The 24,522-nt window shown below is 32.6% G+C and overlaps 1 protein-coding gene and 2 pseudogenes across 1 annotated transcript; all 3 read right to left on the bottom strand.

Annotated features, from left to right (window-relative positions):
- Window positions 1-1,635: 1,635 nt before the first annotated feature.
- On the bottom strand, window positions 1,636-4,008 carry LOC146880859 (putative disease resistance RPP13-like protein 1 pseudogene; annotated as a pseudogene).
- A 6,856-nt stretch (window positions 4,009-10,864) lies between these two features.
- Window positions 10,865-13,461, bottom strand: LOC146880858 (replication protein A 70 kDa DNA-binding subunit B-like). Its single transcript, XM_085668902.1, has 11 exons — window positions 13,258-13,461; window positions 12,898-13,165; window positions 12,705-12,801; window positions 12,501-12,622; window positions 12,332-12,416; window positions 12,022-12,154; window positions 11,786-11,940; window positions 11,575-11,695; window positions 11,329-11,508; window positions 11,160-11,237; window positions 10,865-11,074 (listed from the first exon to the last, which is right to left on the bottom strand). Exons 1-11 carry the CDS (start codon window positions 13,459-13,461, stop codon window positions 10,865-10,867), a joined length of 1,653 nt encoding a protein of 550 aa, XP_085525028.1.
- A 6,555-nt stretch (window positions 13,462-20,016) lies between these two features.
- On the bottom strand, window positions 20,017-23,879 carry LOC146880857 (putative disease resistance RPP13-like protein 1; annotated as a pseudogene).
- Window positions 23,880-24,522: the final 643 nt, after the last annotated feature.

The raw sequence follows: 24,522 nt of genomic DNA, 5'->3' as shown, positions 1-24,522 counted from the left end.
TAGATGCTTGGAGCACGGAATAATATAAATATATATATAAATAATTATCAAGAGTCACAAAAAGTATAATGAGCTACATCCAATCCAAAAAAGAGAGAAGGTTAGCTACTCATTTTGGTGAGAGCCAACTCACAGAAAAACAGAAGAAGAATAATGAAGCAGAAGTGACCCCAAAATCTGATTTCTTTTTTCCTTTTATATTATATGGTATGATTACTAAAACAGATGTTCAGACATTTATGCTTCAGTCTTCAGAATCCTTCAAGGTGAAGAAACCAATTTTTAAAACATTTAACTTACACTCAATCCTGAAAAACATAAAACAGATGCATTAACATTTAGCAAATGTCATCATTTAAATTAATTAGAAAATTATTGGTTGTCTAAAACAAACTAATTATCGCACACAAACTAATGTCTAAAACAAACTAGAAAAACACCTTCTTTCAAGGATTTTCAGGGTTGAATCTTTTCTGCGGAAAGAGCATTTGAGTTTGATGACTCTCAATATTTTTGTTGTGTCCTGGTCATCAGCAAACATGAAAAACAAATACGATAACGTATCTAGACAGAATTCAACTACAAGATGAAGCATAATGATAGTAGAATGAAATTGTTGTATGTAAACAGATGCGTGGAATGCTATCATAAGAACATTAAACATGATTAGTTGAGAAGAAAACCAACCCACGTCATAGGAAGCTGCGGTATGAGAAATACTATGTTCATTCATAATGTTTAGAATTATCTTATCGAGAAGATTGAATCCAATTGACTCCAAAATAAATCGTATGAACTAAGAAAAAGGAAGAAACATAGTGGATGAGGAAACAAGTTTACCCAACACACAAGTGAATGGCAGAACTTTCAGACTTTCCCCCTTCATTTTCTATGTTCCCTAAATACATGCATTGTTATTCAATTTCAAGAGTGAAAATCAATAACGAAATTCTTGCACGTAAAACAGAACATTTAAGACAACAAAAGGCGATGCGTTAAGAAAGTGGTGAACTAGAGATTAAAATATTTGCAGTGAATAAGATTGTATTTGAAATGCCTCAAAGATGTTGTGGAGAATTAGCATGCACCTGTTGAAAATGTAGGCATATGAGAATTGGTGCCTTAGTATTTTCCAACTCGTGCTTCGTCTTCTAAGTTTACTTGCTCGAAATCAACCCATATGGTTTTAATATGAGCAATCTTTGCCCAGTCTTCACCTTCTTCTTTCTTGCACCGCTGTTTGAGCAACGGACAACTTTTAATTCCGAGTTCTAAAATGGATTTGGGCAAACCCTCCTCTGGCAAGCAATGGAGGCTGGGGCAATTCACAATATCCAATTTCTCAAGAGAAGAGAGCGGAGAGAGAGCCTCGAAGTCGAGTTTCTTAAGATTTGGGCAATCATATATCTCCAGATTAGTAAGAGAGAGTGGGAGAAAACCTTCACTCTGAAAAAACTCCACATCCACTTTACGAATATACAAGGATTTTAGAGAAGGGTTGGTTCCCCAAACACCCTTTAGTGAGGCAACAAGTTTGGAGCAGTTGAAGAGACGCATTTCTATTAGATTTGATGGCAAACAGTCCAAGGGAAGGCAACCGTTGACAGTATCTGCAGTTATTCAAGGTTAAGGACTCCACATTTGATAGAGAATTATCAGATAACCAACGTGGAAAATGTGTGCCACCATAGCCATCGATTAACAAATGCTTCAAATGTCTCGAAGGTTGCAGATTCTCAAGTGCTTCTCTTTCTTTTATTGAATCCTCATTGTTCCGCCTCAAACTCCATTCTAAATATAGCCCCACAAGATGTGTTTTATTCGTCAAATCTGCTGCCAATGCATCATAGGGATTCACAATATTTTCAAGATTTCTAATAGACAACTGTCCACAAAGATCAAGTTCTCCTAATTGAATACTATATTGACTGCTTTTGCCAACATCAAACCTACCCATCCATACTTGAAGATTCTTCAATTTTCCTAAAAGAATCGGAGCCTTTCTTAAAGTAGTTCCCACAAGTTCAAAGCGGCGCAAATTGGTGAGTTTATGCAAACTCGAGGGCAACTCCTGCAAATTGAAACAATTGTTCAGCTTCAATACTTGCAAGTTACAGAGTGAACAGGTTGAGTCAGGAAGTTTCTTTATGCCTGTGTTTGAAAGGTCTAATGGAGATGTATAAGATTGCCTATAATGTCTGACACCTCTTTTACTTTATAGCAAGGTAAAGACAAGACCCGTAAGAACTTAAAGTTTGAGACCAACTCTTGTATTGATATCTCACAATCCGCAGAAAAGGATATAAAAGTTCGTAGCCCTTTAGCATCACATAAACTCTTACGATCTTGAACAGGATCGATTACAGTTGAAAAGTGACGGGTTGTCTTTGGTACTCTTTCTGCTCTATCAACTCCCAACCTGAAGCAGATTTCACCACAAACATATTTTGCCAAATCATTATGAAGGTCGTGCATGACAAAACATGTTTCATCGTCTTTAGTTGATTGTTGAAAGAATGACCTTGATAACAAATCATTGAAGTACTGTTCACCTACTTCTTCTGCACACTTGCTTTGCTGAGAGCCTTGTAGAAAACTTTCGGCCATCCACAATTGAATTAAGGTCTCCTTGTCAAACTTATGGTCTTTGGGAAATAACGCACAATAAGCGAAACATCTCTTGAGATGAGAAGGAAGATGGTAATAACTCAACAACAAAGCAGGGATGATTTTACTATCTTCTATGGATAAGTCCCATATCTCGCTTGTTAATACACCTTTCCACTCTGAAACAGATGACTTTGTGCGTAAAAGACATCCCAGTGTTTCAAGGGCTAGAGGCATTCCTTTGCATTTTTCAACTATCTTCATACCAATCTCTTCCAACTCACAACTCAACCTAGAGTTATCATCTTGCAATGCATGTTTAGCAAATACTTGCCAACTGTAATGTTTTTGTAATTGCTTTAGTTGGTGTACGGAGCTTGACTGCATGATAGAAGCCACTTTGTTACTGCGTGTTGTGACAAGAATTTTACTTCCTTTAGCTCCATATCGTAGAGGAGTTTGCAATGTTTTCCATTGGTTTCTGTCTTCGTTCCAAACATCATCCAGAACCAAAAGAAACTTCCTTCCTGTCAATTTTTCTTTCAATTTTCCATGCACCATTTCTGTGTCTTCACTATCATCTTTTGATTTTGTGAAAGCCCTGATAATGGCTTTTGATACTTTCAAAACATCAAATTCATCAGAAACACAAACCCAAGCTTTTTCATCAAATCCAACTTCCTTCATCTTTGGGTCATTGTATACATGTTGGGCAAGTGTGGTCTTACCCATCCCACCCATACCCACAATAGCAAGTATTGACAGATGGTTACGATTGCCATTATCTGAAGTCAGCCAATTAAGGATAATTTCTTTGTCCTCATCTCTTCCATAAATAATATCTTCAACCACTAACGATGAGGATTCATTTTTTCCCTCTAACACTTTATTACCCAAATCGGATACGACACCACATACATTTTTCAGACCTAGATCATCCTTTTGGTTTAAAAGAAATTCAAGGTCATCAAGGACTTCTTTCATCTTGCATTCAAAACTGCGTACCTTGCTAGCACTGCTCTGGTATTCAAGTTCTGACTCACTTTTCGAGAATTCATAGTGTATTTCATCCAACAGATCCTCTGTGTCAAGCAACACGTCTCTGACGTCATCAAGCCATGTTTTAACATATGCATTTCTGAACTGCTTTTGTTCTGCATGATCAACCACCGCATTGATGGACACCAACTTCCTCCTCAAATTTTTCAGCGGCTTCTCATTCAGCTTTCTCCCACCAAAGTAGTCCAGAACTTGATGAGAATCCAGCTTGTGAAATAGCACCTGAAGAACAGCACCAAAAAGAGCACCACCAAGTGTTTCTAGGACTGGCATGGTTGGAAAGGAAGTGACCAAATCAAAGAAAAGAAAGATTGTGAAAATTGGAGTGAAAGTATAGCCGAGTTATGGTGTGATCTGTTTTCTTCACAATGGCTAGCTATTGTTGACACTTTTTGAGCACACAAATAAGATTACTTGCATAATTGAGTTCAGTTTATACAGTGTTCTAATTTCTAATTTTTCTTTTGTTTAGGCAGTGACAGTGTTGAATGAGTCCATGTTCTATCGTCTTCTATATTCTTCTAGCTCGTTCAAATTTATTTAGAAATGTTAAGCATATTATAAAAATCGTGTTACGGAGAACAACAAAGAAGACTCTACTATTATTCCATAAACAAAGAAATGAAGAAATGAAAAAACACAAAAAAAAGTGTTTTTGTGCCTATTACTAAACTCTGTTTATATCCTTAATTAAACGTCCCTTGACATAAGCTCTGATACTTACACACTCAATTACTCGACCGTAGCAACATTCAATGGGGACAGTGCCACTCAAATTTCATAATAATTCCAACAAATTTTGACTTTCTAACCTTTCTTTCGCATCAACGAAACCACTCTGCTTTATCACATTGACTTCTTGAAGACTCCTGAGTCCTCACCGATTTAAATTTAACGATGAAAAGACATAAATTACGTATAAAAATAATTAGGTGAGACCTCATGCTTCTGGCTTTCAACTAATGAAGAAATGGCGTGGCAGAAGATAATAATTACTGAAACTAAATAAGAATTAAAAAATTAATTTTAAAATATTTTACGTAATGATTTTGTTTATTTCCATTAATCTTTTTTTATCAATGACAACTTCTTCGTATCCAATAAGAACATTATACCCTAGAAATATGTTAGAAAGAGATCTAATCATATGATGGGTTGAACATTTACATCTTAATATTCATTTTGAAATTCAATCTCCTTGTCATATTTCCAACTCAAGTAAAATAATGATATGTAACATTGTAACAATTTTATTAAAATGCTCTTAAATATTTTAAAAATTTCTATGATAATTCTAAAAAAATATTTTAAGAATATTCTTATTCATTATTACAATGCAATGTTATTTCTCTATTTTTGATTAATATAAAATAACTTTTTATTTTTTACATAGTTCAAGGTGGTAGCATAGTTTATGATAATGGGAGTCCCATCACTAATAAAAATTTCATCATTATTGCTGAAAATTTACTGATAAGAAAAGCATCGATAAAATGGATTTTATTGATGAATTTTATAATTTTATAATTTTTATTGTCGGTAAAATTTATATGGACATTTCTCTCAGTAATGGACTCGTCAATAAAATGGAGATCAAAGTTTTCATCGATAAAGAGAAAAGGTTTTATGTACCTAAATGTTCTATTAGGGATCTTCCATTAGGACAATATCTATGTTGTTCTAGATATGTTCTATGTTGCTAGTGCTTGTTCTTCTAGACACTTTTGTAGGATGTTCTGATATGCTTATGTCTTACATCGGAACTTCATTCTATGATGTTGTGCTTTGCTTTAAATGCATTGCTTTAATAATGTTTGTTGATATCTGCTTATCCTATGAAGGATTTATGTTCTTGTGAGAAAAAAATATGTATAGAAGAAATATGGAGTAATGAAAATACTCAAAACAGTGTAAATTGATAAGACATGATTTCAGAGAAGAGATGTTTAAGAGGCAATGGGAATTGTTCATAACTTAATCATAAATATGCTATTATTTTTACCGCGAACAATAGTAGGGGTGACAAAATGGGTTGGGTCCAACGGGCCAGCCCGTCAACCCATGTTAAAAGTAATGGATTGGGTTGAAGATTTCAGCCCGTTCTAATCAATCTCGTCCAACCCATCAACTTGATGGACCAAAGTACGGGCCAACCCGTCTTAATCCGTTGGACCGTTTTAAAAAAATAAAATAAAATAAAAGTAATTAAAAAGATTAATTTTTTATATTATATATTTTAAATGTATAAATATATAATAGTATTGTAATTTAAATCATTAACACCTACAAATTAAATTTGAATTATTAGTTATAATTGAATAATTTAATATGTAAATTCAATAATTATTTTAACTTATCTAATTAAAAACATTAACTAATCAATTAAAAGTTTAAAAAATATTTTATCTTATTAAATATGACTATAATAATAATTTATATGTATATATAAACAAATTTAAAAAAATAAAAAAATTTGAAAACAAATTAAAAAGCTTTCAAAAAATTAAAAAAAAGGAAAAAAAAAAACTGGATGGGCCAACCCAACCCGACACATTAGTCCGTCCTATACAGGATGAGTTGTGATTATTGACCTGTTTTTGTTTGACGGGTCAACCCGGCCCGAACTGTTTTTGACGGGGTCGAGCTAACCCGTTTTGCCACCCCTATACTATAGTCCCGGATTGTTTAACCGTCAAGTATTTTACACTTTAACGTGTCTTAGGCAAAACCATGATGATGTTTTGGACATTATCCAAGTTTAATTTTTATAAATTACGGTTTTAAAAGGCCCAACAACATGGGTCAAGATTATAAACTTTTAGAAATGTTTTAAATTGAAAACATGCGAGTTTTAAGAGCAGAAAGTTCATTTAATATAGGGTCGAAAGAAAAAGAATTGTATGATTTAGAGAAACCTATTTTTCGAATTTCAACACTAACTGTTCGTGTAAGCTCATTCCATTTTATTGCTAAGTAGTATATAAAAAACTTAACAGGGAATGATTGGTTATCAGGTTTTCAGCACGGAAAATGTATTTAAGTTTAAGAACTGTTTCTGAAACCAATTATTAGATTGCTTTTATTCTACCGAATTGATTAATTTTTTTTAAATCGATTATAAACTGAAATATGGATTCTAAAAATATTTATATTTTTTATTTCTTCTTTTACTATGTCTTTTTTATTTGTTAATATCTCTTGTTTTGTTTTATTTTTATTCTATTTATGTTGATTGTTTTAAGGCATATTTTGTATCCACTGTATGTTATATCTATTTGTTTATTTCTTAACAAATTAACCTTAAAGGCCGTAAAAACTAGTATAGTGCCACAAATCTGAGGATGGCGATATTGTTAATCATGTGAAAATTTGAGAATGAAAATAATTAAAAGAAAGTACAAAGATTTCGATTGATATATTATATCTGTATAGGATTTAATCTAAAAGATAAGGAGGATTTAGAACTGCTACCATCACAAAATAGTTATAGTGGTGCTTTTGGGTAAATATAATCCATTTCTTTTGGAGTTTTAAATTTTAGACATCACAATGCAACAAATTAAATTGTAACTTGCTCAATATGCAATTCTTTAGTGAATTGAATATAAATCGATGTCCATAATCTTGTTAGAAAATGAGTTGTACATTTTTAACAATACATCGAATGACAAATATTCATTCATATGTTTTTTCACAAACTAACATCGAAGGATTTTGAGAGCTATATCTCTTATGTGGAAAGAACATTTGAGTTTCGTGGCTCATCATTTTTGTTGTCCTGGTCATCAGTAAAAACATGAGATAACGTATTTAGACAGAATTCAGCGACAAGATAAAGCATAACGACAGTAGAAACTGTTGCATGTAAATATTATTTTGTTAATTTGTTATTCTTTGTCGGTGTAAGTTAATTCAGTAACTGTCGCGTGTAAGTATTATTCTTGTCCCTTGTGCTACTAATGTTTGCGAATAATAAAGAGTTAAGCATTTCCAATAAACAAGATTGCAGGATAAGATGAGTGGTTAGGTCTGTATTACATATGGATGCATTAAGTGTCGGGAAATTTTTACTATGATCTTCAGTCAATACTGTTTGAGTTATGAACTCTGTTTCATAAATATAAACATTTCTAACCAACTTCAAAAGAGAATAATGATAATAAGACCTTCAAAATACAAAAAGTTGATGCATGAAGAAAGTGGTGAATTCAAGATTAAAATATTTGCACTAAATAAGAGTGTATTTGAAATGCTTCAAAGATAAGTGATGAGAACCTGATGAACCAGACGACAAATGTAGGCATACTATTCCTTCTACCCGTGCAATGCACGGGGTTTTTTTACATGTAATATTTGGGGTAATAGCAATGGGTTTTTGGATATTTAATAATTTATATGATGAGAATCTAATGTTTTTAAAAGATGTTGAAGTGTATCAATAGAATAAATCAATTTAGAATGTAATTAAAGTGGTATGTCAAGTTAATATTTGATTTCATTGAATATTATCTTCAACCACCAACAACAAAAATATGACTAATACACTACTTTGTTAAAATAAGAATAAATTACATACCTAGAATGTCTCGTTTGGTAATCAAGTTCATAAATTCCTTTTGTACACAACGATTTCTTTGTTCAACCTTTTCTGTACCATGATTTTCCTGCATGGCAGAGCATAACATAAATAAGTTGATATATATTTATAATAGCTTTGAAATGAAAAAAAAAAAATTACAAATGACATACCTATAATTTATTCTTTTTCAAAGAATTTCAAAAATTTCTTTGTACACAACGTTTTTAGTTGTGTTTGTTACCTTTCCATCTTCATCCAATATAAGTATTTTCAATCCTCTTTTGGTTTTGACTCTAGAAATAGCAACATATAGTTGGCCATGTGTGAATACAGGTTGTGGAAGATAAAGGCCGACTCTAGAAAGTGTTTGTCCTTGACTTTTGTTAATCGTCATTGCAAAGCATAACGATATCGGAAACTGTCTTCTTTGAAATTTGAAAGGTAACCCTGAATCAGATGGCACTAAATCCATTCTTGGTATAAAAATCTTGTCACCAATGTTTTTTCCAGTAATTACAGTTGTAGAGATTACATTCTTGCCTAAATGGTTCACTTGCAATCTTGTGCCATTGCATAGACCTTTCGCTTGATCAATGTTTCTCAAGAGCATAATTGGAACACCTGTTTTCAACTTCAGTTTATGATTTGGTATCCCTGAACATTTGATATCATTTAAAAATTCAGATGTAAACCATTCAGATTGGACTTCATCTTGTTCATCAGATTGGCAAGGTGTATCTGAACTTAAATAAGTCACCTCTTCACCACAGATTAAAGACAACATGAAATCATTTACTTGCTCTATAGAATCATTTGTTGGGCACAAAATTGCTCCATCATCAAAATAATTAGGCTTCAACATGTTAACCACAAATTGAGGATAAACAAATTCAACCAATGCCAATAAAGGTAAATCTGTGTTTGTAATCAGGAGTTGTTCTGGAATTTCAACCATGCACTCACCATTCTCATTTAGATCCATTTTTCCGTCTCCAATCTTCAATATCCAATCAGTAAATTCTTGAATCTCATTGGATGTTTGAGTATTTGATGTAGTACTTAATCTCATGTTCTTGGATAACTTTAGCACTTTACAATAATTCCATAACTCTGAATAGTTGATTGTTGATTTTATGATATCAAACCTAGATCCTTTTTTGATAACTGGTAGAATTTGTCTAAAGTCACCTCCCAACACAACTACTTTGCCACCAAATGGTTTGTCTTTATTGGCATCATCAACATTTCGCATAATATCTCTTAGTGTTCTATCAAATGCCTCAAAGCACATTCTATTCATCATTGGTGCTTCATCCCAGATAATCAAACTGGTTGCCATAAGAAGTTTTGCTCTGAGACTACCTTGTGCTATGTTGCAAGTTGATTCATCATTAATTAACAGTGGGATGCAAAAGGTAGAGTGTGCTGTTTTTCCACCAGGAAGTAATAAAGAAGCAATTCCACTTGATGCTACGTTCAAAACAATCATGCCTTGGCTTCTTAGAGCAGCTGACAATGTCTTCCACATAAAAGTCTTACCTGTACCACCATAGCCATATAAGAAAAAGAATCCTCCCTTCTTTGAAAGAACTGCTGTCATGATATCCTGATATACATGAATTTGTTCATCATTCAGTGCTTTAAACAAACTGTCATGTTCTTTCGCCATGTCTTGTTTATTATATTGCAGCTCATCAACAATAAATCTATTATTGAATGTATGTACATCTGAAAGATCAAGTTGAGGTAATGAAGGATAATCTTTGAAACTTCTACCATTTGACATTAGCATTTCCTATATTTCCAGCAGACATATTTTTTGTAATTCAGCAGTCTGAATTTGAAGACCTGCAGGAAGTAAATAATACAATTAAAATATATATATATATATATATATATATATATATATATATATATATATATCTATAGCAAATTAAATAAAAAACAATATAAAATACCTGGTAAGTTCATCTCCTTTCTTTTTTGGTACAAAATTCCATCACATAAGATACTCCAAGTAGAATTCCAAACTATATCTGGTTTAGAAATTGTATTCATCGACAACAAAGTAACAAATAATCTTCTAAGTTGATACTAAGTTAGTAATTAACAGAAGATAAGTGACTCAAAATTGTATATGGCATCCAATTATGTTGTGACAACTTAAAATCTGTCAACAGATAATTGCTTTGCCATATTTATCTTATTTATGAAAAGGAATTTTTGTAAAAAATCGACATTTATAAATTCTGTTTTCAGAAAAAATAGATATATCTTATTTATGAGTCACAAAAGTTTTCACAAAATATATTTTATTTATGACTTTAATTACATCATGCTACAAAATAACATCAATTTTGATAAGTTTTGATGTAGCTGGCAGTCATATTTGTTGACAAAAATTGAAAAATGTCAAAAATATCTTATGGACCAGCGTATGAAAAAAATATAATTCAAAATAATGTAACCCACAAGCGCATAATATAGTTATCATCAAATTGAACATATAAGTTGTAGTTCAGATGAAATTAAAGACAAAACGATGCATAGACATATTAGAGTCCCAAAATGAAATGCATAAAAAAAATTGTCTTGAAATAGAATAACTAAAATCATATCTCAATTCACTGCTTTTTCCTTCTTAATATTTCTTTTTAAAAGCTTCAATGGAACATTGTCTTCTTCGATGGATTCAAGTGATGCAGTCTTCTTTCCAGATTCTCTCTTATGTGAACTATTAGCATCATCATTGGTTGGATTATCTTTGATTAGTTCAGGTGATTGGGATCCAGACTCAATTGTTTCTTTGGTAAACCAGACTAATAAATCCTACAGTACATGTTCAAAATTGATAACATTAATAAAATTAATAAAAAAGACATCATTAAAAATAAAATTTATATCATTTGTATACCTCTGCAATATCAACGGTGGACTCATTGACTACACGCATTTTTTCCCTGCTAAACTCACCATTCCCAGCATAAACATCCTTCAAATAGGTATAAATAATGAGATTATAAAAAAGACAAAGATAACTGAAATTTATAATCTACCAAATTACATCGGAAATTATATCTTACCACAGATTTCATGGAAGAATCATTGAACTTTTGAATTATATCATCATCAACACATATTTTCTTCACTCTGAAAGACTGCTCAAGTTTGAAATTCTGATCGTTCCTACTTTCGACTTTAAAAAGCAGACTTTTATCAACTAACTCATCAAACTCCTTAGGCAAATTTCTAGAAGCATTCATCTACAAAAACAAAATAATTAAAGATTGTGTAATTACATATATAAGTGGATATATTGAAGAGTATACCTTATCATGAGTGTCTAACATATCAGCACAAGTTTTTTTGAAAAGGGTGGTTGCATCCCTATCAAAGAGGACAAATGTGGTTGAATCGGAAGAGTCAATAACTCGGATCTTAATCCTATATCTGAAAATTGAATAAAAAAATTAATGAACAAAAGTTGTAATTACAATGTTGTTTTAAATCCACATTAATATTAATAAACAATAAGTTAACCTTGGAAATACTTTTATAACATGCTTGTTACACTTCTCACAAAAGAACATCTTGGAATCTGGATAAACAGCTTTGTTGCACACACAAGCAGTATACCACCAGTCATCGTCACCCAAAATATGCTTAATTGTTCCAAACAATATGTAAGTGGTGACCTTTAAATATAAAAAAAGATTAATGAAGAGATTATTGTGAACAACGAAATTTGATAAAAAATAAAAAAAAATTATTCTAACCTCTTTACAATCTTTTAGACCTTGAATGGTGGTCCTAGGTGTAAGTGTTAAAAAGTCCTCTTCCACAGTATTTTTGGAACTCTGAGAAAGTTGCGTTAATCCTTGAGAGGGAGATTCATTGTTCTCAAACATTCTGTGGAATACAAAATATAGTTGTTCTCATAAACAATAAATCTATTATTGAATGTATGTAGATCTGAAAGATCAAGTTGAGGAAATGAAGGATAATTTGCATTATAAAGTAACCAAAATATAGTTACCAAAATGGATTATAAAGTTTGAATAAACTGAAGAACAATTTGAATATTACCTTGATTTCAGTTCAGATGCTTCCTTGAAGTTAACATTGTACTTAATACGGGTGCAGAACTTACAATTTTGAACTTGAACCTTATCTATATTTAAAAATATAGTGTATGTGAGAGTAACATGGAATAAGTAGTACTAACTACTTTGTAAAAGTAATAAGAAAATTTTACCTTGAAAAGTTTTGACTTTCGCAAATTCTATACTTACAGCAGCATTTTGTACTTCTCCACTTGAAAGAAATACATTCAGTTCATCCACATAAATACCAAACAAAGTACATTCTATTTGAAACCTAAAGATTAAAAAAATGTTATGTGAAATCATTATTTGAACAGAAATATAAAAGGAATGTAGTATAGTATAGATATGAATACCCATCAGCTTCTATTGCTATGACATTTAATTTTGTTGTCTTTCCATCAACTTGCAATTCTCTTTCAGTCCCCACTCCGACCAGTAATCCCAAGATATCTAAAATGTCATTCATAAATGTTATATCATATACTTTAACAATAAATGTTTATAAAAAAAATATGAATAGTATTGGAACTAAAAATATTAACTTACCAATTAAATAATCAGTATCAAATGCAGTGGTTGTCAATAAGGACAAAGGTGTGTATTGTGGTTTCATATCAGGAACCAAGTTAACATTAAGCAAAGAAACTTTTGTACCAAACTGGATATTTATCTTATAAGGGTGGTGTGTAGTTCTGTATATTCCAGAATTCGGAGCCACACTAAAATTTTGTATGGCATAAACATGGCCTTCAGAAATCTCATTCTGAAATTTGTAAATTAGAGTACATCTAATTGAAGCATGTATTTTAGAACCCTGAAACACATCAATAGAACATATATAAATATAACTATAAATATGTTTAACATACACATATTTTATTCATTCGAATTTCTAAACTAAAGTACGTGTAATGGAAGCATGTAAAGAATAACATGAATAATAACCTCTTTGTCTTGAATAACGAACTCCATGGAAAAAGGACACCTCTGTTTACTGAAATCAGGAACAAACCATGAACGAATGACCCTAACGATGATATTCCAATTTTCCTTCTGGGGAGTTACTTCGCTTACGTTCTGGCTTTGGTTTGGAACTTCACAGAGAGACATGTTGAACTCACAACAATATTGAAAAATGAGAAGTAAAAAAGTCAGTATTAAATTCGTGACATATTTATACTTACATAGAGAAAATAGGAACTAATAAGACAAAATTGTAATTCATACAACTAAAAAAAATAGAACCAAATAAAAGGTTCAAAGCACCTATATTAGAATCTATTTTTGATTGGTCAAAGAAGAGTAAAAGAAGTGTAAAGATTAATCAAAACATGGATATGACAATTTTTGAAAAAATAAAGGTTCGGATGTTAGTCGCTGATAAAATTTGAAATGGTAGAAGAAAGCAAAAAGTAGAATATATTCAAATAAGGACTCTTCAAACATGGAGTACTAACCTTTTCACAGAAGTCATGCCAATATATATTGGTGAAAACTGTAAAAAAACAGCTATTGATGTTAGAAGAAATTAAATATTCATATTGATTTATTCACAAGTTTCATAGAAAAGGAAAATTAATAGAGAAGCATTCTGATGAAGATAAAGCATGAAGCAGATTACTTTAAAGTGACTACATAAATTGTTGGCGTGATGGATTGAGCAGTGAACCATTAATTGAATCAGTAATGTGGAAAGAATGAAAAACTCCAAATACATACTGGTGAATAAAGCATTCACGAAAGAAGAAATGTAGAAAAAAGTTATAGCAAACCCTAATTACTTAGACGAAAACTCAGAACTGCAAATCTCATTTCATTTCTTATGTACAACAAAACTACTATATTTGTATATAGAAACAAATGAAGTACATACCTTTGATGACTAGAAACGTCAATGGCTTGTAAGAATCCGTTAATGGCTGTGAAACGTGGTCTAGATGAAGCAATTGTGTTGGATTTCTACAAAAAGTCAAATAAAAGTGTGGTGTACAAAAGCCCTAGAATCTTCGAGGAGAAGCAACTGTGTTAGAAACTTCAAGGAGAAGCAACTGTGTTGGATTATTTAAGTTAATAACGTTAAAAATTATAATAAAAAAATATAAATAGTACAATTAAATATGTAATGAAATGACGGATGGTTACAACAGAAGAAAATCTCGTGGAAGGTGGAAGATACCGAAACATAATGAAGCAGTGGAAAATGTCATATCAATCGACATTGAAAAACCATATTTCAAAAGTTTTTGAAATATTTAGAAATTAAAATAAGTATTATAAGGGATGTGTATGAAAAATCTTCTGGAAAGTGTTATATTTAAATTAATATAATAAATTTTAAAAACGCAGAGAGATGATATAATTTGTGTCTGACAATAATTAAATGCCAAAGATTTTCGTATATGGAAGAAGATATGGAGCAGTTAAGAGTAAATAACTTTGCAGAAGTTGAAAATACAAATAGTTAAACATATACATATATATAATATAATAATAAACCAAAAAAATTAATACAAAAATTACAGATTATGAATCTGTTAAGTAATATTGTTTATCGATTCTTCATAGGCCATGATAATAATCATTTATATTGAGAAGAACATTGACATCCTTGCTTGCTTGTTCACCGTCAACCTCAAAAAGAATTAAATCTTTTGCCTCCAGTCCATGAACTTCACGAAAATGTTTCCATTCACTTCCTATCTTCATTGATCTAGCTCTAATCAACAACTTGCATTCAACTCATGCCTTTGGACCGTAAAGCACAATGTCTGAGAGCTGACTGTTGGCAAAATATTTACGTAAGTCTAAATTTAAATCCTGCAAATAAAAAATAGAAGAAATAATATCAAAAAGAAATGATTTTTGATGTCTCAAGGTTAAAAAGAATACATGAAGTTTTGTGTACAGATTCTAAGAAATGAACAAAAAAAAGAAAAAAAAATCACCAGAAAGCTTGCTTTGCAGTTGTACTTAGAAAGCCGGAACTCAAAATGAATTAACTTAGACCTTATCAGAGGAGCATTTGTTCGAACATGACTTAGGAATTTATGGACACTTGATTCTAAACAGTGATCGTAAAAGTGTATTTCAAAAGCAGAATTTCTAGTATGCCTTAAATAACATAGTTTGGGTGGTTTGACTTGATAAAACTTTCTTATATCAACCCAGCCATCAGTAATTCGCGGACCATAAGTATTCATGTTGAAGGTAACATGGTGAACATGTCCTTTTTTATCGGAAATAGTCCAACGTGGCCCCAGTTCATGGCCTAATTGAATGACAAACAATCGTTTGACGAACACAAAATCCTTGTAAATAAAAGCAATATAAAAAAAATATTAGTTAACGAAAATCAGAGAACAATAATGGTAAATAATGTATAAAAAGCAAGTTCAGAAAAACCCGGTCTTCCATGAAAATAGTAAAGAATCCACCCTTCCACTTTGAGGCAAGTATGGATTGTTCACCAAGGATGCATTGCTTAGTGGTCATCTGTTAAATTGGTAAGATAGGTTTTTTTATTGGCAAAAAAAACTAAACGCACTCTAAAAATGTAGAAGAAATTGTTGAAGATGATGAACAAAACAGATTATAAGAACGTCTGGTTAAAAAAATGAAAGAAAGATGATGAACAGAACAGATTATAAAAACGACTGGTTACAAAAATGAAAGAAAGATGATGAACAGAAACGGTTATAAAAACGACTAGTTAGAAAAATGAAAGAAAGATGATGATCAGAACCGATTATAAAAACGTCTGGTTAGAAAAATGAAACAAAGATGATGATCAAAACCGATTATAAAAAAGTCTGCTTATAAAAACATGCATAGCAGATGGCGAGAAAGAAAGATGGCGAGAAGATATAGGAGATGAAGAGAAGTATAGTTCATAAAAGGGTGTTCTTCATACAAATTGAAGAGTTTAACAGTCATACCTTTCTGTAATAGATAAGAACTTCTTCAAATGGCAGTGGATGGCTGGTAATCGCAGTGTAATGGTGTTAAGGTGAAGCAGAGAAGATAAGTGGAAATTTGGAGACGTAAATGAGCTCTGAAATGTGAATTGGCGTAATCCTGAAAAAAAATATTAAGTATAGCAGTCAAAGAGTCTGCACAATGAGAGAGGTATGACGGTGTAACAGATAGTGCAATCATCATTCTCGTGAGAAGTGAAAAACATAATGAGAAAAATGTTTTAAAAACTTAAACGTCTCTTGGAACCCGAAATCGTAATTAATTTAATCGGCTGAATCAGTTCAAATAATGAATAAGTGTGGGAGATGATCGAGGAGTTCAATCATCATTATCTCGAGCAGTGCAAAAATTAATGCGGAAAATATTGATAGACAAGTTGATTTTAAATTAATTAAAAGCATTATTTATTGTGATTTCCAATGTGTTACAATGTTTCATACTTCTGTAATATTAATTGAATATTAAAAATTAAAGATTTAAAGATTTTTATACAATGATGTTGGAAAGCGAATGTTTTAATACTTTATAATTAATATTTACGTTAAATGGTTCTCTGCAAAGAAATGAATGAGTAATATTTAATGTCTTCTAATGACGTGTAACATTTAAATTTTATATCTAATGACAATTAATTTGAATGAATTTATTTATCTAATTAACAATAATTGATATTTTGTTTAAAGTACAGATTTAAATGTATTAGATTTATTTGATAAAAATATAACAGTGTTTAATCAATTTGATAAAAAACTTAAAAATTAAAATAATTACGTTTAAAAAACTCGTCAACATAAAACGAAGAAAACAATTAACTTCATACACAGTAAATCTTTAAAAGCAAACACAGAGAGTAATATATATAATAAGTGCATACAAAATATAAGTCCACTTCAAATCTTCTTATATATTCATATATATATATATATATATATATATATATATATATATATATATATATATATATATATATATATATATATATAAAGATTAACAAAAATAAAATACAAAATGTTATAATTTAAAACCAACTTAATGGATAAAAAACTTTGATATGGATGCTTGTTCTATCACCTTCAACTTCAAAAAATAGCTCACGATGATCATCTGCAGAAAGTTGATGAAGATTACAAAAAATTTTCCAGCCAGTTCCAATCTTAACAGAATTATGTCTTATGATCAATTTACATTCGACTTCTCCCTTTGGTCCGTGTAGAACAATAGATCTAAGTCCACTGTTTTTAAAATAAGTGGCAAATTCTTTTTTCAAATACTGCAACAAAAAGGATAAAAGATCTTACTTATTAAGAAGCCATGTAAATAAATAATAAATAAATAAATAAAACTAACCAAGTGGCTGGCTTGACAGTACTATGTGGATAGTTGAACTTCAAAATGCTTTAAGTTTGACATTTGTAGAGGACGACGGATAGAAAGATGGTTGAAGAAGTTGGCTTTCAATGTTGAGTCGCAAGCACGTTTGGAGACGTGTAGTTGGAAAGACGAATTTCTGAAATATTTGAAGACAACCAATTTGTCAGACTGATCTGCATAAAAAGATATTAAATCATTCCAGCCTTGGGTGATTATTGGAGTGTGAATATTCATGTTGTACGTAACATTATGAACATTCCTATCGTAATCAGCAATGGTCCATCGTGAACCAAGGTCCTTCAAATTACGTATTACAAAGAGTCGGTCGACGTGTCCAAAATCCTTCAAAGATAAGGAAGTTTAGAATAAAGAAATACAAGCAAAGAATACAAAGGAATGTGAAGGAATAAAAACAATACCTGGTCTTTCAAAAACATAGTCACGAATCCACCAAGCATTTTGCCAGAAAGTATGGCTTGTGGTGTGCGCACAGATTCCATTGTTTGAGAACAGAGTGGGGATGAAGAATAATTTTAAGAGAAGATAATGGGTCACATAAGAGAAATAAGATTTGTCAGTTTCTAGTCGCAAATATATAGAAAGAGAAAACGAGAAGTCATTACTGTTGCCAATATATAGAAAGAGAAAAGGATAAGTCATTCCTTTTGGTAGAGTCCGTACTTACTGGTGAAGCGTGCATCATAATTTTTGCAATTAATTGTGAATATAAAAGTGAATAAAAAGTACGAATTAAAATAATATGGTTGAAATAATAAAATAAATAAATAATTAAAATAAATAATTTCAGATTTGTGAACTGATTTTTTTACATGAAATCAAATATCTTAAAATATTTCAAAAGTCGTAAAAAACGGAAAGTGGCCATGAGAAGAGAATACAAAGAGTTGTGAAAATGTTAAAGAAAGAATCGAAAAACATTAAAAATAAAAACAAATAACGACATGAACAAAGCTGAGATGCATGTGTTGGTACTCTTCAGTTCAAGCCTGTAAACAAAAGAAACATGATGAACAAAAGAAGATGAACAGAAGAAAGCTAAAAAAAAATATAAAGCAACTCCAGACTCGGTTTTTGCGGTTTAAAACAGATGGATGTGGTTGTACTCTTCATTTGAAGCATTTAAACACCTGAAACATAAGATCAAGCCAAGAATCACTTAGATCTCAGTAAAAAACATAAAGAACCATACCTGTTCGCTTGAGAAAGCAAAAAAAAAGATCTCCACAAAAGAAACATAAGACGAAAGGAAAATCTTAGATGCATGTGTTTGTACTCTTCAGTTCAAGCCTGTAAACAAAAGAAACATGATGAACAGAAGAAGATGAACAGAAGAAAGCTCAGAAAAAAATATAAAGCATCTCCAGACTCGGTTTAGACAGAGAAACATAAGATGAACGGCAAATCTCACATGCATGTGTTTGTAATCTTCAGTTGAAGCCTGTAAACAAAAGAAACACGATGAACAGAAAAAGATGAACAGAAGAAAGCTCAGAAAAAAATATAAAGCATCTCCATAGTTGGTTTTTTGCGATTTAAAAACAGCTCGATCAAAAGAAGAAGATGAAAAGAAGAAGATGTTAGAGAAGAAGCTAAGAAAGACAAAGAAACCATGATGAAGGCGGAGCAACAGAGACACAGAAAGAGAGAGAAAGAAGTGAGAAGGCGGAAGGTGAGAGACTGAGAAAGAGAGAGAAAGAATTGAGAAGGCGGAAGGTGAGAAGATTGAGAAAGAGAGAGAAAGAAGTTTCAATTAAAACTTTCGCTTTTCACTTTGCTTTGCAATTTTTTTTCTACCTTCAAAATGCTGAGAGCTTGACACATCAGCGTTTTTGTCCTATGTAGATAAAAATTTGAAATGAGAAGTAGATCAGATATATTATTTAATTGAAAAACTTACTTTTTGTTAGTTCACAATTGTATATAGTATTAGATTTAAAAACAAAAGTTGTTCCTAAAAGTTGAAGAAGGGAGAATGAAGAAAATGAAAACAAACCTAAAATTTAAAAAGTAGAGAGAAAAAACACCAGAAGAAAGGGAGAAAGAAGAATATCAAAAGAGAGAAAAATGAAAAAAAACACATACCACAAAATTGCACATTGTGCAGCATGGAGTATGTAGCCAATTTGAAATTTTTTTGACTATTTGAAATCACAAACAAATTTGAAAGTCATTGTTAATAAATAATCTGCGGTTGAAATAACTGGCAGAAAGTTTTTTTTTATTTTTCAGCGGTTTAACGTAACTGCTAGAAATACACAGTTAATAAACAATGGATTTTTTGTAGTGATTACAAGTAATAGTTTTGTTCTGTGTGACTCATGCTTAAGTTATTTTATTTATTTCTAGTTTAAATTGTTTATATTGAACACTCTATGATTTAAATGTCACATTTAAAGTAATTTTACGTTGTACCTAAAAACATGAGATTCAATACAAAATCTGGATTCGAAATCTATACTTTATACATGATATTACCGTTATGTTGTTGTCTATCAAAAGAGTAACTCGCAATCATGATTTGAATGTGAATTTGAGCGGAAGTAATCGTCGAAAAGTTCTTCAGCAGTTCCACGGGCTAAATTGTTGTACTTGTGTTTGCAGGGAATATCTGTATTCTTCCTCGAATCAGTATGTATTCAATGTGCGCAATCTTTTCCCAGTCTTCACCTTCTTGTTTGTCGTAGAGATGTTTGAGCAACGGGCTGCCTAAGATTGTGAGATTTGAAATGGATTTGGGCAAACCCTCCTCTGGCAAGGATTGGAGTATAGGACACCTCAGAAGAAACAATTTCCGAAGAGAGGAGAGGTGACACAGACCTCTATAGTCCAGTTTCTTAAGCAATGGACAATCATGAATCTCTATTATAGTAAGAGAGAGCGGAAGCAAACCTTCGTCTGGAAAAGACTCAATATCTTTACTTGAAATCCTCAAGACTTGTAGAGAGGGATTGACTGACAAAGCTTCTTTCAGTGAGGCAACATGTTTGGAGCAATTGGAGATATTCAATTCCTTTAGATTTGATGGCAAAAATCCCTCAGACAACTCCACTCCTGGACAATCGTCTATGATCATACGATCAAGAGATGGAAGGTGGGCGCACATGCGCTTAGGCATTGATTTTAATTTCTCTGATCTCATAATCCAAATGCTCAATAGTTGAGGTGCAAATAAGCCTTCATTGGGAAACGATTCAAATTGAGAGCAATTTTCAATTATCAGACTGTTCAAATGATTATGAGAGTTCCCCTGTAATATCGTTCGTAGGTTACGACAATTGTGTAGTCGAAGCTCGCGTAGTTTTGGGAACAAATCTAGGGGAAAGATCGTGAAAGAGTCACAACCATGAATGATTCGCAACTCTATAAGCAAATGGTAGTAATGGTTTATGGGAATGTTCATGCCCGGACAATAATAAATACGCAAGCATTCTAAAGGAGTATGAGATACGAGGGGCCCTATCATATCAAATGAAGATGCCTCCATCTTCACACCTTCGATTTCTACAGCCCTTGGAATGGAAGCCACAAGTTGTTTACACTCCACAATAATTAGGTGCTTTAAATTAGAAAGTTGTTCTGGCAAGTGCCCTTTCAGCTTGGGACAACGCTTTAGGGAAAGATGTTGAAGATTTGGAAAAGCACCCGTCATGCATTGCCATTCTTTCCATTCCTTCATATTAGAAAAGCTCAACATTTCCAAGGATGCAAATGCACAAGAGCTATTCCCATAAAAATCAACATCTATGCTCTCTATCCAATCAAGGTCCCCAATAGTCAAGTGCTTCAGAAATGTCAAAAGTCCAAGGGAAGGCAACCATAGACAATGTTTACAGTGGTTCAAGGTTAGAGACACCATATTCAATAGAGAATTATCAGATAACCAAGGTGGAAATTGTGTGCCACCATAGCCATCTATAGAAAACTCCTCCAAATGCTTGGAAGGTTGCAGATTCTCAAGTACTTCTCTTTCTTTTGTTGAATCTTCAATGTTCCGCTCCAAATTCCATTGTAATCTTAGCCCCGCAAGATGTGTTTTATTCTTAAAATCAGCTCCCAATGCACAACAATTCACCATATTCTCAAGATTTCTAACGGACAGCTCTCCATGAAGATCAACTTCTTGTAGTTGGTGAATACTGAACTCACAACTTTTGCCAACCTCAAAGATATCCATCCATACCTGAAGATTCTTCATATTTCCTAAAAGCGGTGGAACCTTTCTTAAAGTAGTTCCTATAAGTTCAAGGCGACGCAAATTGGCAAGTTGACACAAAGTCGAGGGCAACTCCGTCAAATGGGAACAGTGGTTCAGCTTCAAAACTTGCAAGTTCGAGAGTAAAGTTATTGAGTCCGGAAGTATCCCTATGAGGGAACCTGAAAGGTCTAACGAACGAAGATGTATAAGATCGCCTATAGTGTCAGGCACCTCAGAACATTCAGACAAAGATAAGACACGTAAGAACTTAAAGTTGGAGATCAACTCTTGTATTGAAATCATATAGTAGCCCGAAGTGGATATTAGTGTCCGTAGCCCTTTAGCATCATGTAAACTCTCATGATATTGAACATGAGTGAATTCGATTAAAAAGTGACGGGTTTTCCTTGATATCCTTTTTTCTCTGTCAACTAAGCTATAGCAGATTTCACCAGAAACATATTTTGCTAAATCATTGAGAAGGTCGTGCATGACAAAATATGTTTTGTCGTCGTACCCAATTATTTGTTGAAAGAATGACCTTGATAATAGATCATCGAAGTACTGTTCACCCACTTCTTCTAGAGACTTACTTTGTTGAGAGCAATGTAGAAAATTTTGAGCCATCCATAACAGAATTAAGCTCTCCTTGTCAAACTGATGGTCTTTGGGGTATAAGGCACAATAAGCGAAACATCTCTTGAGATGAGAAGGGAGATGGTAGTAACTCAACAACAAAGCGGGCATGATTTTACTATTTTCTATCGGCAAGTCCCATATGTTGCTTCTCAATACACCTTCCCAATCCGAAACAGATGACTTTGTACGTAGAAGACATCCTAGCGTTTCAAGGGCTAGAGGCAATCCTTTGCACTTTTCAGCTATTTCCATGCCAATCTTCTTTAACTCAGAATTCAACTCACAATTTTCATCTTGGAATGCATGTTTAGCAAAAACTTACCAACTGTGATCTTCTCGTAGTTGCTTTAGTTCGTGCGTATTGTTTGACCCCACAGCGGAGGCAACTTTGTTACTACGTGTTGTGATAAGAATTTTACTTCCCTTAGCCCCATATTTAAGAGGAGTTTGCAATGACTTCCATTGGTCCCGGTCTTCGTTCCAGACATCATCCAGAACTAGGAGAAACTTCCTTCTTATCAACTTTTCTTTCAATCGTCCCTGAACCGTATCTAGCTTTCTACTATCATCAGTTGACTTATGGATTGCCTCGAAAATTGCTCTGGTTAACTTGAAAACATCAAATTCATCAGAAACGCAAACCCAAGCTTTTTCATCAAATTTAGCTTCCTTCGTCTTTGGATCATCATATACATGTTGAGCAAGTGTGGTCTTACCTATCCCTCCCATACCCACAATAGAAAGTATTGACAGCTTATTGTCATTAGTGTCAGATATAAGCCAATTAAAGATCATTTCTTTGTCCTCATCTCTGCCATAAATAACCTCTTCAACCACCAATGACGTTGATTCAACTTTTTTCCCGGACACCTTATTACCCAACCCAGATCTATCGCCACTATAAATTTTGAAATCTCTAAAAATCCTTTGGTTCAGAAGAGATTCTAGATCATCTAGGAGTGCTATGATCTTGGATTCAAAACTGCTTACCTTGCTAGCACTGGTCTGGAAGTCAGCATTCAACTCAGTTTTGGAGAATTCATAATCTATTTGCTCCAACAGATCCTCTGCATCATACAAGGCGTCTCTAACCTCATCAAGCCATTCTTTGACCAATGAATTAGTGAACTGCTTTTGTTCTGCATCATCTATCACAGCATTGATGTCCATCAGCTTCCTCTTCAACTTCTTCAGCAGCTTTTCATCGAGATCTCTCCGGCGGAAGTAGCCCAGAACTTGATGAGAATCCAGCTTGTCAAACAGCAGCTGAAGAACAGCACCGAAAAGAGCACCACCAAGTGTTTCAAGGACAGGCATGGTTGGAAAGGAAGTGCGCAGCTTAGTTATGTGAATGAAGGACTGGCTAAAGGTAACGAGGGACTATTTTATTTGAAATGGCTTTACTTCAAAAAGGGTTTGAGGGCCAAGAAACAGTAGTTGTTTAATTTTAGAAAACTGTAGGGTGAAATTTACGATTAAAATTTTGTAGAGGTAGAAATTTTGTAGCACGTATAAATAAAATAAAACCCAGTGGTCCTACATCTTACACAATTTTCAGCCATGCCCACCTAATCATAAAAAATATTAAGCAACTTGAGTGTGTGTACTCAAATTGGACGACCAAGTTATGAAATGACGAGAATAAAATCGTTTGTTTTCAGCAATATTAACGTGGTAACTGACACAACCATGAAATGACGAGAATAAGGCAAAAGATATATGCATGCAAAGTTGTTTGACGTTAATTTATGAGTAAAAATAATGGCATGGAATCTAACATTGCACATGTATATGTATTTAATCAATGCATCACAACGTGTTTACCGACATATCCTCCAAAGCAACAAACCAGACCACTCAACAAAGAATACAAAATATTAGTATTCTAAAGACTTGGCCTCATTAATATCCAATTGCGATTCGGACCCAACGCACAACTTTGACAGATTTTAGTTGTTGCCACTTCGTGA

Source organism: Vigna unguiculata, chromosome 11, assembly GCF_037176805.1.
Source record: "Vigna unguiculata cultivar grain cowpea cultivar isolate G323 ecotype 2 chromosome 11, ASM3717680v1, whole genome shotgun sequence".
Taxonomy (NCBI): Eukaryota; Viridiplantae; Streptophyta; class Magnoliopsida; order Fabales; family Fabaceae; genus Vigna; species Vigna unguiculata.
This window is presented reverse-complemented; position numbering and strand designations above follow the sequence as displayed.

Bases quoted from the DNA above. Each gene is read 5' to 3' on its own strand.
- LOC146880858 (XM_085668902.1), bottom strand. From the start codon at position 13,461: ATGTCTCTCTGTGAAGTTCCAAACCAAAGCCAGAACGTAAGCGAAGTA. The intron at 12,623-12,704 runs GTATTCATATCT...TTTAATCTTTAG, and splicing joins ATAGCAATAGAAGCTGATGG to GTTTCAAATAGAATGTACTT. The intron at 11,941-12,021 runs GTTAGAATAATT...TTATATTTAAAG, and splicing joins GTCTAAAAGATTGTAAAGAG to GTCACCACTTACATATTGTT.